The 14565-nt window shown below is 40.2% G+C and overlaps 1 protein-coding gene across 2 annotated transcripts; it reads left to right on the forward strand.

Moving 5' to 3' along the window:
• The first annotated feature begins 883 nt into the window (after positions 1 to 883).
• si:dkey-16l2.16 (ras-related protein Rab-35) lies at positions 884 to 14151 on the forward strand. Of its 2 annotated transcripts, XM_041971684.1 has the most exons (7): positions 884 to 1039; positions 4957 to 5648; positions 9202 to 9252; positions 9784 to 9907; positions 10001 to 10125; positions 12458 to 12582; positions 13097 to 14151. In XM_041971684.1, the coding sequence occupies exons 2-7, from the start codon at positions 5552 to 5554 to the stop codon at positions 13244 to 13246; spliced, it is 672 nt and encodes a 223-aa protein (XP_041827618.1). In that variant the 5' UTR covers positions 884 to 1039; positions 4957 to 5551; the 3' UTR covers positions 13247 to 14151. The 2 variants fall into 2 exon arrangements, with proteins under 2 accessions (XP_041827618.1, XP_041827627.1); XM_041971693.1 differs by lacking the exons at positions 884 to 1039; positions 4957 to 5648 and adding an exon at positions 6483 to 7651.
• Positions 14152 to 14565: the final 414 nt, after the last annotated feature.

The following is a 14565-nucleotide window of genomic DNA, read 5'->3' on the forward strand; positions in this document are numbered from 1 at the left end:
CATCAGCCTGAGTTGGATGAAGTGGGTCTCGAGCATGGAAGTGTTTAAGTGTGGAATACAGCCATCAATAAAGGGAAAAGTAACAAATTTTTGGCTTTTCTTGCAATCATATCAGGTTTGTTATAAAACAGTCCATTTGTTAAGCTGTTTTTAATGCAAATTCAGGAAACATTCAGTTGATCTGAGTCAGAATTTATCATTTTGAACCAATTTCTAAAGCAGCTTTTCACTTCCTTTGAAATTTTGGTAGATTTGTTTCAACATGCTTTTTACCAACAGAAAAAATGAGGTGTGGACAGAAAGGTTGCTCAATATCAACTGTGACCGGGAATGAATAGCCGTTGTTGCAATACCGAAACTTGATGGAAACGTCAATGTTTGTAGTTTCACTTAGATTTCAGAGGAACATAACCTAGTTGTGGCAGTAAACTGGATCCTCTGATCATGTTTTAGTCCATGATTATAATTTATACTTTTAAAAGTTAGATTATAAGTGTCTGTGTTACAGTTGTAACAAAATAAATTATTGGGTAACTGCTGACATACTATGTCTTTTTGCAGTAGTTGTAGCTCAAACAATAGCTTGCATATGCACCTTTTTGCAATGTTTGTACATCCCCTTTGTGCATTTGTTTTTTTGTTTTTTTTTAATAGCATAATTACTATAAAAAAAAAGTTAAGACCTGTTTATAGACCTGCTTGTTATTAGTAAAAAAATGTATTTACAGTAATTTGTTAAAGTTGGGAAGCGACATGATATTTCTCCTTTTAGTATTAAACCCAGATGAAAAATTAAGATTTTCCATATGGAAAAAGGATGTAGCGTTTGGCCCATTTCTCACTGTCCCTGTAAGAGAGCTGGCTTTTCCCACGTGACGTAAACGCCGCATCAGATGATGAGAGTGGGTCATCAGCTGCAGTCAGTCAGGTGTGGTCGCGGCGGAAGGGAGACATTCCGATTGAGACTTTTTTCCAGCGTCTACCGCGCGTTTGCAAACGTGACCCGCCGCCGAAGAACCGAGCCCACCCAATGATTGAGGTATGGATCATAGTTTTACTGGACGGGTTTAAAGTTTTTTCCGCAGAGAGAGAGGTGTCCTGACGTCTCCGCAGGCCAGGTTCAGGCCCGATAGCGTCATTTCAGACGGGATAACAAATATGGAAATTGTCTTGCTTATCGGCGGCGGTAAACACTCCACCAAACTCAGATTAAGATGTTTAAAAATTAGCTACAACTTATCTGTTCACCTGACTATATCACTTAACTCTCTAGTGGTCAGTTTTTTCCAGTTATTTTAAAGTTTAACGCCACTCACGCGCTACAACCGCCCACCGGTTAGTAGTTTTCCAACTTGTGACTGCTGGACTGAAGCCGTTATGTTGAGTCCAGGAACGCTTAACTCTGAAATATGAAATTAATTTAATGTTAAAACAGCTACAAAGAGTTAAGAGTGTATTCCCTTATTTAAATAGTCGTGTATCTGTTTAGATATACCCGTAAACCTTTCATGTTAGTTGAATCAGCGACATGTTTTCACGGCAAAACTCTTCTCGAAGTTTATATTTTATTGGAAAAATTGCAGTTTGAGGAACTTCATGTCAGCCGAATGAAGGACAATCAGAACAAGGCTCACAAAATCTTGTCGTTTTATAGTTAGACTAAATCAAATTCTCCATCATTTAAAGTTTTTATTAAATGAATCGTTTTAAGCGTTGTCCTCTGCCCCCGGTCAGGAAGAGGGTGCTGGATAGTTCACGTTAGCGTGATCCCGATTCTTTTCCAGGCTTTCCTGTTTTCGTGGAAAAAGTGTGTCGGGTAATTCAGTTTCGTTTTAACTGTTTTACATCATAATTGTGTTACCATCAGCAAATTAAATGAAGGATTAATTTTAAATGGGTAGAAAAAAAAATTAAAAAGGGGGGCTAGGCCAGGGCCACAAACCGGTGTATCGTGTCAGGTTTCCCAGTCAAATCTGTTCCCCCTCCAGCTTTGCTGTAGCTACGGAGGCCCCCAGGGGACAGGATTTCCTTCATGTTTATTTTCTTAGCAAACTTATGTATCTAACAGTAACAAATACTGTAATTTATAAAAAACAAAAAAAAAAAAAAAAAAAACGTTATGACGGTTTAAGAGTTTTATACTCAAATGGAGATTTTATGTAAAAAGAATTTTCTTGATAATCACATCATATAAAATATAATGATGTCATAGCCTTTTTAGTAATTATTTAAACATTTGCTCACATGTTACCTTTTGATAAATCCTGAAATGTTCCCCCATCTGGATCTTGACAGGGAAACTGGTCTGGCACATGTTTAGAAAATAAAAAGCTGTCGATTTTAGTAAATGATTAACTTGTTATTACAACATAAGTGGTCATCTAATGTAAAAAGGTGGGACTCGTAATGTGTTAAAAACTAATAATTACAAAAAATGAATGCATTAAATTTATTTGCAGTTTGAATTCCGAACAATGCAGAATGTTTGTTGGTGCACACGTTCCTGATACACCAAATACACTGGTGCACATGTCAGAGCTAGGCTAACAACTTAGCAACTTTGGCGCTACATCTATCAACTCTGTCTCAAGTAAGCGCCTAGCGACCTTTTCTGGTATTATTGGAGACTTTTGGAGACTGACATAAATGCACATACAGTTTAGTCTGCTTAATGAGCACTGGGTGCTGCAGCAGGCCCCTCCCTCGTCCAAAAGAACACAAGATTAATCAAGTCCAAACCCTAGTAAAAAAGTAAAGCACAGAGCCAGTATATTTCTTTTTTAAATCAGTTATTAAACAGTTGTTTACTTAGGGTGCATCCACATCAGGATAGTCCGGGGTACTCTGTTTAATTGGGCAGGGAATTCTGAAAAATTTTTGCACCTTTCTTTGGTTTGCTTTGCTTTGCTTTGACATTGCGCTTTACTCCAGCAGACCAAACCGCCTGGACAACGTTACGCAGTAACATCTGCTCACTAGGGGACACTATTCCTCAAAACTAACTATAGCCAAGAATGAATTAGATGAAAATCTGGTTCATTGATTGGTCAGGCCCCCAAAAAAACAATCCTGTATTGTTTCTGATTTTACTTTGGTAAAAAAAAAAAAAAAAAAAAACATATCTGGATTTCTCCAGAATCTGTTTGGTATAAGCAGCAGGAGAGGATGCGAGTTATCTGACATGTTGGTCTACGTCACTTCCTCCCTGTGGTCAACTGGATAGTTCATTCACTTTCACACCATCAGTGCACCGGACCAGAGTTCACTTCTTTGGTCCTAATGTGCATTAAAGGCCCAAATATGCTCCCTTATGTACGTACATAGGGATGTCCGTTTCAAACATGATACAACAGCGTCCTCATACTTTCATGCGTCATTTCTGTTGCCATGGCTGAGTTAAGTATTTCTATTTCTATTCTATTCTATAATTCTTCCATTAGTTAGTGATGTCTGACACCACTCATTTTCTTTCCGATCCAATACCAAGTAAAATGCAAGTCAGTATCAGTGATACCAAGACTTTGTACAGAAATTTAACGTGTTTGGAAAATCACTTTTAAAGCAGCAATGCTGAGGGGAAAGGAGGTGGTAGTTACATTTTTATTGAATACTCTGTGATTCAAATGAAATTATCAGTAAAATCCATAAAAAAAATTATATATGCCACAATAGTTGCATGTGTTTGTCAACACATCTACATATTAAAATATTTAGTTAACCAGCAGTCTTAACAAATGAGAGGGATTATTATTATTATTATTATTATTATTATTATTATTATTATTATTATATCCTATTAAATATTTTTAGTCTGTAATCTTATTTAATTTTTTTAAACCATACAATGGCAGTTTTACTGGATATGTAATGGCACCAGCCTTCCAGCATCTTTACCCACTAAATCTAGGCCTGCTAAATTAATGTGAGCTGATCTCAGGGACATGTCACTCCAAGCTGAACTCAAAGATATTTATGGCAGCAATGGTTTTTAGAACGAGAGGAACTCCTGTTGTTTAAACATCAACATAAAAACCTAAACCTAGCAGTAAACTGAAAATCACTTTCCCAATATGTAGCACCAGTGGTCCACAGCTCTACATTTACTTGCTCTGTATAGTGGTTAGTACCCGCCTGCAGCATCAAGTGGAAGTGGACCAAACGAAGCCAGTGTGAATGCGCCCTTAGGGTGATCCTGCTTTATATGACATCTCTGCTGCACAAACACTATTTCCTCATTGATTAGAAAAACGTACTTTAAGTCAAACCAGCAGTTGTATCTGTGTTTCTTCAGCATTATTGGTCACCTAGCTGCACAGTCATCACAGCTGGCGGTTTTATAACTTTTGCTTTCTCTTATAAACAGTTTGGTAGAACAAATATTATCCTCCCTGTAGACAGTTGGTGAGATGATCCTCTATGAATGCTGTATTACCACCAAAAGGCAAAGAAAATTAGTTTATATTGCATATTTCTTACATAAGGCTACCCAGTATGCTGTACAGATCAGCAGGAAATATATCTGCGTTGCTGTTATTGTCATTATTGCCATCATCTTTATCACCATTGTTATTGTCATCATCAACCATTTGAAAAAACAAATTGATATGATAATTAAAAGTGGTGACTAAAGGATTTTAGGAGCTGATTCACCAGAACCCGGTTTTGAATCACACTTGATGTTTTCCAGGACACTCCTGGTTTGGAAAAGACTTCAGGTTTTCTGGTAGTTTGTTCCAGATATCCTGAGCTGCAGTCTGCAGTAGTGTAACTTTCCTGGCTAGGTTATAGGATGTGAGGCTCAAACAGCAGGATGAAGAAGTTATATTTAGTGACTCAGCTGTCGTTTGAGGAGCAGCCATGGAGGATGGGAGGGGGCACTGTCTGCACGCAGCAATGAAAAACGTAACCAATAATCATATTGATACGACCTTTACTCTCCTCCCTGTCTTTCTTTAGTACCTCTGCATCCCGAGCAGAAGAAGTGAGAGGCGTATTCGTGTCAAGAAACCAGGAACGGGAGACTTTCCACCCAACCACCTGAGGAAGTGAAGTGAAATAAAGGTGTTGGTTAAAGGAACCTCTGCTGAGCTGCAGTGGAAAAGAGGAACAGTTTCTTTGCTGCCTTTAGGAACAGGGATGGAGTTCTGGTAAAAACTGGATTTCTAAGTGGTGGTGCTACTGTAAAAGCCCTCTGTCATGGAGATGTGAAGACGTTGCACAGAAAAGGGTGTCAACGCTGCCCTGACGGAGCTGGAAATTCCCTGCAGGAGTCACTGGGTGGAACTGGAACTAAGGTGAAAGCACTCGGTCCGTCTTGGCTCTCAAGTATGAATCATCAACACAGCTCTGGAGGATTGCCACATAGTCAAGCTGCTGCTGCATTTCACCCTGAAACCAAAGAACATGATGTGAACATGTGAAGTGAAACTGGTGTGAGGTGAATGCTTCAACTGGAAATGTCCTTGTTCTGTGGAGCCGCTTTGAGCCGGTAACTTTGGAGATAAACTTGGAACTGCATGTGCACTTGGGAGAGGGAAGAACACCTTCTTCTATGAGACTGTTTTTACTGGAAAATTCAATAGTGGCCATTCAAATGGCAGGAAAAGATTACAATCATCTCTTTAAGCTGCTCATCATTGGAGACTCCAGTTAGTACATTTCGACTTATTTAAAACTCATCTGCAGTCAAAGTATGTTTCCATAATTCTGCTTTCCTTTCACACAGACTTGTATAGAATGTTTAACATGATTCCTGGAGAAAACAAGTTGTTTTCAAGCACTTTTTTGGCCTGTGCAGCAGATCTAGAGGGTGTAACGTTAGCCTAGCATCACCCCAACACACAATATGGTTTCACGGTTCACCAACTTCAGACCTCTTGGGCCGGTGTCCTGCAGGTTTTTAGATGTTTCCTGCTGCAACACATCAGACTCAGATTAATGGGTATTCAAAAGGCTGGTGCAGAGCTTTACAACAAACTGATGGAGAACCATTTAATTTAAATCGATGTTGCATCAGGGATATATAGAGTCTCCGAATAAACACTACATTTTGTGGCTGGATTGTAAACCTCCTGGATAGGGTATAAATGCCTGAAAAACTTTGTAGATCACCTAAAGGGTAAGCTATCCATCACAGTTTATCCCACAGAGTGCAACACTACCGTTCCTGATAAATTGGTGATGATATAAGTGATAGCGATCAGGGGCGCCGGAGCTCTAGCAGAGTTTTAAGGGTTAATTAATATTTACTGCCAGCTGCACGTTGAAGTGCAACATTCAAATACCCTGCTGAATTGGTCTCTTGTGCGTTTCCACGGCGATGGACAACAGATGGATCACTGCTGTTCAGGTATCTCAGATAGCTCTGTTGCAGTTTGATTGTCCTGACTCTGGCTCATTGTAGACTGGATTTTTTTTTTACATTTCTTTCAGCCCTGTACTCTGCTTCTCACCTAATTGCTGGGATAGGCTCCATTTTCCTTAAGACCCAAACTGTACTAAGCCTTATAAAAAATGGATGGAATGGTTTTCTCAGCCGAACAAAAAGCTGCTAGTGTGTTTGGTTTTTCTAACATGCTGCTTAAGACCTCAAATAACAGACGTATGAGAATAACGGTGTCATGGCGGCTGCAGTCGGCGTCAATCAAGGATTCTGTTTAATGTTCATGTTTCTTCTGAAGTATTTTTTTCTGTTCACCTCCATCTTTGACTCTGATTGCATGTTATTGGTTGTGCATCAGGGTTATATTCTGGTATTTGTGTATATTTGGATCATTTCAGCTCAGAATGAGAGCCTTTGCTTGCTTTGCTTTGGTGTCTGCTCTGCTTTACTCTGCAGCTCTATGATCATACTATAGATCCAGCTGTGGTCTACCTTCCAGCTTGGTGTTCCTACTCTGCAGCAGAGCTCAGATTTCTGGACAGAAAACCCACTAATGCCCGATTTTATCAATCAGTCCAGCATAAAACCACTTTGGATTTGTCAGATATTTGTTGACTGTGGCTCTTGTCAGCTGTTTATTAACATGCAACCTGAGTGGTGGACATGCTGTTTGTAAAGCATGCAGGAAGAGCATGCACAGCTTACAGCAGCTGATTCCACCTCTGTAGGTCTGCCTCACATGTTCTGGTTAGAAATAAAGAATTAGTCTCGTGAAGTTGTGTTTACCCAGTATCAGTAACTGGTTTGACATGGCCTGCAGTGCAGTCCTGTAATGACATCCTCTCTTCTTGTAGCTTCCAGGTTCCTTTGGAGGAATAACAGTTGGATGCAACATCAGTTCTAAGAGAACAAATGTAGACCCCTGAAAGAGGAATGTGGAAGACCTGGTTCTGGTTTGGAACCTCCTGATTTACAAAGGTTTTTCTAAGAAACCTGTCTCCCATGCTAAGCTGAGAAAAAACAAGCTATCTCCCAGTCAAACATAAGGACATGAGGCTGCTTTGCACATTCCCACATCCCAAAATACTAACTTGGGCTGCATGGTGGTTAGCACCGCAACCTCTCCGCAAGAAGATCGCTGGTTCAAGCCTCAGATGGGGAGGTGTTAGATCAGCGGCCTTTCCGTGTGGAGTTTGCATGTTCTCCTTGTGTATTCCCTGGTTCTCTCTGGCTTCCTCCCACCTTCCAAAGACATGCATGTTACGTTAGGTAAGCAGGTCTCTCTTGTAAATGAGACTGTGTCTCTCAATGGGACTACCTGTATAAATAAAGTTTTTTTTAAAAAAAAGAATCCTTGGAGATGAACTTGGAAGCTAATCTTTCCAGATCAGAGTTGAATTTGTTTATTGAGAAGCAGCTGAGATCCAGATGGGTTTGTTTCAGTAACAGTGTGACGCAGTTGAGATGGAGCTTTTTAAGGAGGATTTGCTGGTTTTGACATGTTTACACATCACTTATGTGGAGAATCTAGTCAGGCTTCGTTGTCTTTGTCAGGTTGGGAGTGCTTCATAAATTTTCAGTTCTGTTTCACAAACTATTATTCTATTCTATTCTACAGTCATTTAGCAGACGCTTTTTTCCAAAGCGACTTACATTTGAGAGTAAGAACAACACAAGCATGAATTCAGGGGACGTCATAATTAAGTGATAGTCAGACCGCTTTGAGTCCAGTTGGACCTAGGTGCTGTCATGTAGTGCTATTACATCAGATTCTGCTCAATATTCATTTGAAAAGTTATATTCTTCATGCTGTGAGAACAGGACATTAGTAGCATGGATGGACATGGAATCATCATGCCACCTGCTTGTACAGCCAGACACAAAACTAATTGCAACTTTTTGTTACCACAAAATTTCCAGTTACTGCGTTTTGCTTTAAAACCTGTTGGTTTTCTCATATCCTCTGACAGTAAACTGAATTTTCTCTGATATTTTATTCTGTTAATCCAGAATAAAGCAGTCTGTGATGATGTTGGAGGTAATTGTTGGTCGTCTGACTTCAGATGTGATTCTGCTGCACAGATAAATCCAGTAGAACAAGTTTGTCTGATAGATGCAATCACACTTCTCCACAACGTTTTTTAAAGATGCAGTTAATAACTGCTTTGTATTTTCTTGTAGAACTTGTAGAATCCATATATCTAGAATTTGTACCTGATTTGATGTTAAACGTACAAATATGAAGATGCAAGTTACAAACCGTATGTGCCTATCTCAGCTCCATACGTTTATGAAAGATGAGCTGCTGTTATGTGGTGGTGGTAGTAAAGCCTTGAAACATTGAAGCTGTACTTTCAGGGCTGCTGCAGGATCTTCTGAGTCGCTGTAGATGACCTACTTCCCTGCAGGAGCCTGTTTTTGTGCACTGGTTGGATTTCATCTTGTACTGACTGCCTGCTGTGCAGAAACAGGCTTCAGGAAGCTCCTGCAGATTTACGCTTCTCATAACTCTGGAAATAGTTTCAGTGCATTTCATGGTTAAGTGTATCCTGATATCTTAGTCTCATTGTTTTTAATCTCGCTGCCTTCAGGTTTGCAGTGATTGGTAGATTTTTTTTTTCCATGAAAGTGAGATGAACCTTTGTCCAGGTTTCATGCTTTGTTTCACTTTTTTATCTGACTTCCTGCTGTGTAACTTTTAATGTAAGGAGGCTGTTGCTGAGGATGCCACAAGGTCTGCTTTTCTGAACAAAGTTTGACACATAACAGGTTTTACTGACTTGCTAATCTAAGCTCTCTGATCTCTGCCCCTCCTTCAGATGTGGGGAAAAGCAGCCTCCTGCTTCGCTTTGCAGACAACTCCTTCTCTGGTGAGTTGCCATGATAATTTCTGCTTATTTGTAGAGAAGAGAAGGCATTTTATCATGTTGAGTCATCTCATCTTTAGGGTTTGAAAGCTGTCCTGACATGTCCAGGGTTAGAAGAGGGTGCATGTTTTTGCAGACATTTCAGAGGAAAGGGGTCTGTGTAAAGAAAAAAAAGAATTAAAACTACCATTAATATCCCAATTAGATGGAGTTTCACATCTATTATCAGTTCATCTTCATCCAGAAAGACATTTCTGACTTTTCCCTCTGAATGGGTCTGACCAGATTAGATAAACCCTGATAGCTACATAAAATCTTTTTTTTATTAACTAGTGAATCAACAACTAATATAAAAAGTGAAACAAAGGTAGGTTGACTCAGCTAGACCTGCAAACCTGATGAACGCAGACTGATCTAACCCAGATTACGCTGACTTTACTCTGAACGAGGTCCTGTTTGGAGTATTCAAGCAAAGGTTTGTGGGATATTCTGGTTTTAGTATTATTGTGTAGAAAGACTGATGCTCTTGTGCAGGCAGCTACATCACCACCATCGGCGTGGACTTTAAGATCCGGACGGTGGACATGGACGGGGAGCGGGTGAAGCTGCAGATTTGGGACACAGCGGGGCAGGAGAGGTTCAGAACCATCACCTCAACGTAATGAAAAAGATTTCCTCGGTTTCACTGCATGATTGAACGTGAAACCGGGGCATGACTATGTTTATTTTTCTGCCTCTGTCCTCTGCACAGGTACTACAGAAACACTCACGGAGTCATTATTGTTTACGATGTGACCAATCCAGAGTCCTTTGTGAATGTGAAGAGGTGGTTAAATGAAATCTCCCAGAACTGTGACAACGTCTGCAAGATCCTGGGTAGGTCAGCCACACCGAAGGATGCACGATCAGCATCCCTCTGTGCAATGTGATATAATATGTTGTCTGTTGCTTGATGTGATCTCCAACTAGAGATTCTCAGTTTTCTGATCATCACACAAACCCACAGACAACACACACTGATCAACCTCTGCTTTTTCTCATACTTGCAGGCATATAAAAGCTTCTTTAAGAAGAATCTGGACAGAAATGATTTTTTATGATTAGAATTTTATTGTTTTACGTAAACCAACAGGACATAGATGAAAACAGAATATTAATGAGTAGCAATAAGCAAAATTCAGCTCAGTGGAAATCTAACAATGCCTCTTATATGTATTCTCAAGAGGGTCTGATACCACAGAACCTGATACAGATGTGAAAAAACTAACTTTTTAATTAAACAAATTAACACATAAACAAGTTATTTTTCATGTCTTATTAAAAATCCAAATTTTGCATAATCTCAGCAAGAGAACTGATTTTGGGCGTGTAGGTGCTTTGTTACGGAGGTAAACTGAATCCACCAAAAAACACTTTATCCTTATCAATGAAGTTTGACGGTTTTCCAGTCGTACATTTAGCAGGGCTACTCAATTCTGCCCGACGAGGGCCACAATCCAGCAGGCTTTTAGTGTATTCCTTCTTCAGCTAACCTGAACTCATTAACTGCTGGATTGTGGCCCTCGTAGGACAGAATTTAGTCTTGATTTAGATGATGTTGCAGGATGACCCAATTAATATATCGCACAATAAACCACTCAGTGGTTGTCTCTGACATTCTGGACCACCCTACTTACCAGTGAACTAATGGATTTATTTATACTCATATCGGTACTTGGTATCGGCATGGGTTAGTACTTGTACGTGGCTGGAGAAATGATGCATTATGATCTAGAGCAGGGCTACTCAGTTCGGTCCTACGAGGGCCGCAATCCAGCAGGTTTTCCATGTATCCATGCACCAACACACCTGAGTCAAATTAGGTGGCTCTAACAGCCAATCAGGTTCTACACAATGACTCATTAATTTGACTCAGGTGCGTTGGTGCAGGGATACATGGAAAACCTGCTGGATTGCAGCCCTCGTAGGACCGAATTGAGTAGCCCTGATCTAGAACATGGTGGTGTTCATGTAGAACATCAGATAGAAGTTCATTACATGCTGCATTCAATTGCAGTGGGACATCTAAGGGTTGCTTGGTTAATGGTTAGTTTACACTAAATATTTGTCCAAATTTGATTGTCTCTTTGTTTTAATTTATAAAATAAATATGTACAGATACATCGGAGATTGGTAGCAGTTTATTTAGTGTTAAATAATATTTCTTTCTAGTTGCTGGGTGCTCCAGCTGGGTGGGCGGTGCAGAGATCACTGCTATTAACAAGGTGGACAAGGAGTTGTGGGAAATAAAGACCATCTGGACAGAAATTGGGACAACAATTTAAAAAAAAAAAAAAAAAGCATTGTGTAAGAATAAATAAATAAATAAAAGGAAATCCACCTCTTGTGTGTTTCATTAGCGTAGCATCACTTCTACACCTCCAGCCTCCAGTATGCGTCCTGCTCTGCTGGAATGAAGGACCAAAACTACTTTTTACACTGACTGCTACATGCTGGCAGCAGTCTGTTAGCTGGATGGATTTTATAACATGTAACATTTGTTTTTATAACATTTGTTTCACAATGACAGAACATATTTTAGTGGTTGAAGTTCTTATTAATATCATCTCCCTTTTCCCTGACATTCCTATTGTTTTTCCCCCCGAGCGTGCTCTCTTAGGAGAATTATTATCAAATGTGTGTCTTTATTCATCTCTGCAAACAGCTGTAATATCTAACACGTGGTGTGAAAGGTAATAGTGGATTGTGCACAAATGTCTCACATTTCACATCATTTCCTTGATTTTATTCTCTACCGGTGGTGTCGCCATTTCCAGTTTCTCTAGATTTTGTGCGAAGGCCTGGGTCAGAGTTGGCGTGGAGGTAGAAACATTTTCCCGTCAAGTTTGGTTTTTATAAATCCCAGAAGTTGACTATGATTGGCGTACACCGGTTTTTCTTCCTACGCAAGCTTTATAAATAAGGTCCCTGGTCCTGCAGTACTAATGCCCTCTATGTTTTAGATCAGGGATCCTCAATCCTGATCCTGGAGGGCTGGTGTCTTGCAGGTTTTAGAAGTTTCCCTGCTGCAACACACCTGACTCAGTCAGTGGGTAATTAGCAGAGAAGCTGTGCCCAAGATGTAGATTCCACAGGAAGCACTGCAGCAGGAAGAAATTAAAGTTTTTTTTGTTTTGTTTTGTTTTTAATAATTTGCTTCCTTTTTCAGTGGGAAACAAGAATGATGATCCCTCCAGGAAAAAGGTGGATACCCAGGACGCTGTGCAGTTTGGGGAGTCGGTGGGTGTTCGCGTCTTCGAGACGAGTGCCAAAGAGAACATAAACGTAGAAGAGGTGAGAGGTTTCCTCCTTGAGAAGCTGATTTTGGGCATATAGGTGCTTTGTCACAACAGTAAACTGAATTCGTCACAATTACCAACATGTTATTTTGGGGATCGTGGCTCAAAAAGTTTGAGAACCACTGGTCTAGACCAGGGGTGCCCAAGTCCAGTCCTCGAGATCTACCATCCTGCAGCTTTTAGATGCAGCCCTTCTCCAACACACCTGAATCAAATGACTGGCTCGTTACCAGGCCTCTGCAGCGATGAATGACATGCAGATGACATCTGATTCAAGTGTGTTGGAGAAGGGATGCATCTAAAAGCTGCAGGATGGTAGATCTCAAGGACCGGACTTGGGCACCCCTGGTCTAGACGATGCATGAGGTGAACTTGCTGCATTAGTTTTTTGTTTTTTTTATTTTATTTTAATAAAACCACTTACGCAGCATCTAAGAAGCCTCATTTCATTCATCAGACCAGCTTCTGGTGCAGATTTGTGCAGGAATCAGTTTTGTTGCTTTGTTCAGATGTTCATGGCCTTCACTCGCATGGTGCTCCGGGCCAAGAAGCAGAGCCAGAACCGAGCCGAGAGGGAACGGGACCGGGAGAAGGACACCGTCAACATCAACGCTCAGAGAGACCGTGACCGCAGGAAGAGAGGGAAGAAATGCTGCTGAGACTAAAACAGACGAGTGTAGAAGTCATCTGTTCATTATTCACTGTACAGAGTTAACTGAGGGAATGATGGTCTGCCAGCACTGACTGCATGTAGCAGCCTGGAGAAGTTAAAGGATCATTCTGCTGTTGCAACCCCTGCTGCATAGGTCATCATCATCACCATCTTCATTAGAACTCACCTCCCAGGTTACTATGAAATGTGCCGGGCTGCTGATGAAAGCATCACAGTCACATCCAACTTTGATTTCATTCAGATGAAAGCAGAAAAATAACTGCGGAGGATCGTTTGACAGGTTGTGAAAACTGATGATCCGTCATACATCCAGCTGCCTCTTTTGTACCAAATCTGCCTTTTTCTTAAGTCTGCCAGCTTTGATCCGTGATAGATGGATTCAAACCTGATGACACCTTGCTAAATGACTGAGTTATTGGTGTTTGCTGAGCCCTTTAACATTATGGTTTAATTCAGTTTATTTTTGGTTCATTTAACAGGAAACTAGTTAAGAACAGTTAATGACCTGCTGTAGTGTTTTTTTAGTTTGGAGGTTTCACTGATAATCTGACTTTGATTATCTGTGCAGCTTAATAATGCTTCTGCCTCCTTGTACTGATAGTTCAAGTGAACAAAATTAAAACTTTTATCAAAGCAGAAATGTAAAAAAAAACCAGAATGTTCCTTTACTTTACTCTAGAAACTGTTTTTTTTAATAGAGAACAAGTATTTAACCACTGAAAGGGAACTGTTTGATACTAAACTGTAACCCATGTGTGATGAGTTCAGTCCAAATGTGTCTGCCTTATTTTAGTCTAAATGAGGCCAGTAATCAGATTACAGTGAGCCTAAATGTTTGTTAATGCAATTCTGTTGCAAATGTGTCCAAATCCAAATAAAGCAATAAATCCAGCAACTGACTCTGAATTTTAATTTCTGCAAAAATTTGTATTTTTTTTTTTATGAACAGAAAAAAAATTCACCGTTCCACCTTCTAGTATCTGGTTGGACCCAGTTTTCCTCCAGAACTGCCTTAATTCTTGGTGTGATAGATTGAACAAGGTGTTGGAAACATTCTTCAGATGTTTTGCTCCATGTCGACATGACAGCATCACACAGTTGCTGCAGGTTTGTTGGCCGCATCCATGATGAGAATCTCCCGTTCCACCACATCCCAAAGCTGCTCTACTGGACTAAGATCTGGTGTCTGTGGAGGCCGTTGGAGTCCAGTGAACACATCGTCATGTTCCAGTAAGCAGTTGGAGATCTGAGCTTTGTGACATGGAGCATTATCCTGCTGGAAGTAGCATCAGAAGATGTTACACT

This window comes from Melanotaenia boesemani, chromosome 2, assembly GCF_017639745.1.
Source record: "Melanotaenia boesemani isolate fMelBoe1 chromosome 2, fMelBoe1.pri, whole genome shotgun sequence".
Classification (NCBI taxonomy): Eukaryota; Metazoa; Chordata; class Actinopteri; order Atheriniformes; family Melanotaeniidae; genus Melanotaenia; species Melanotaenia boesemani.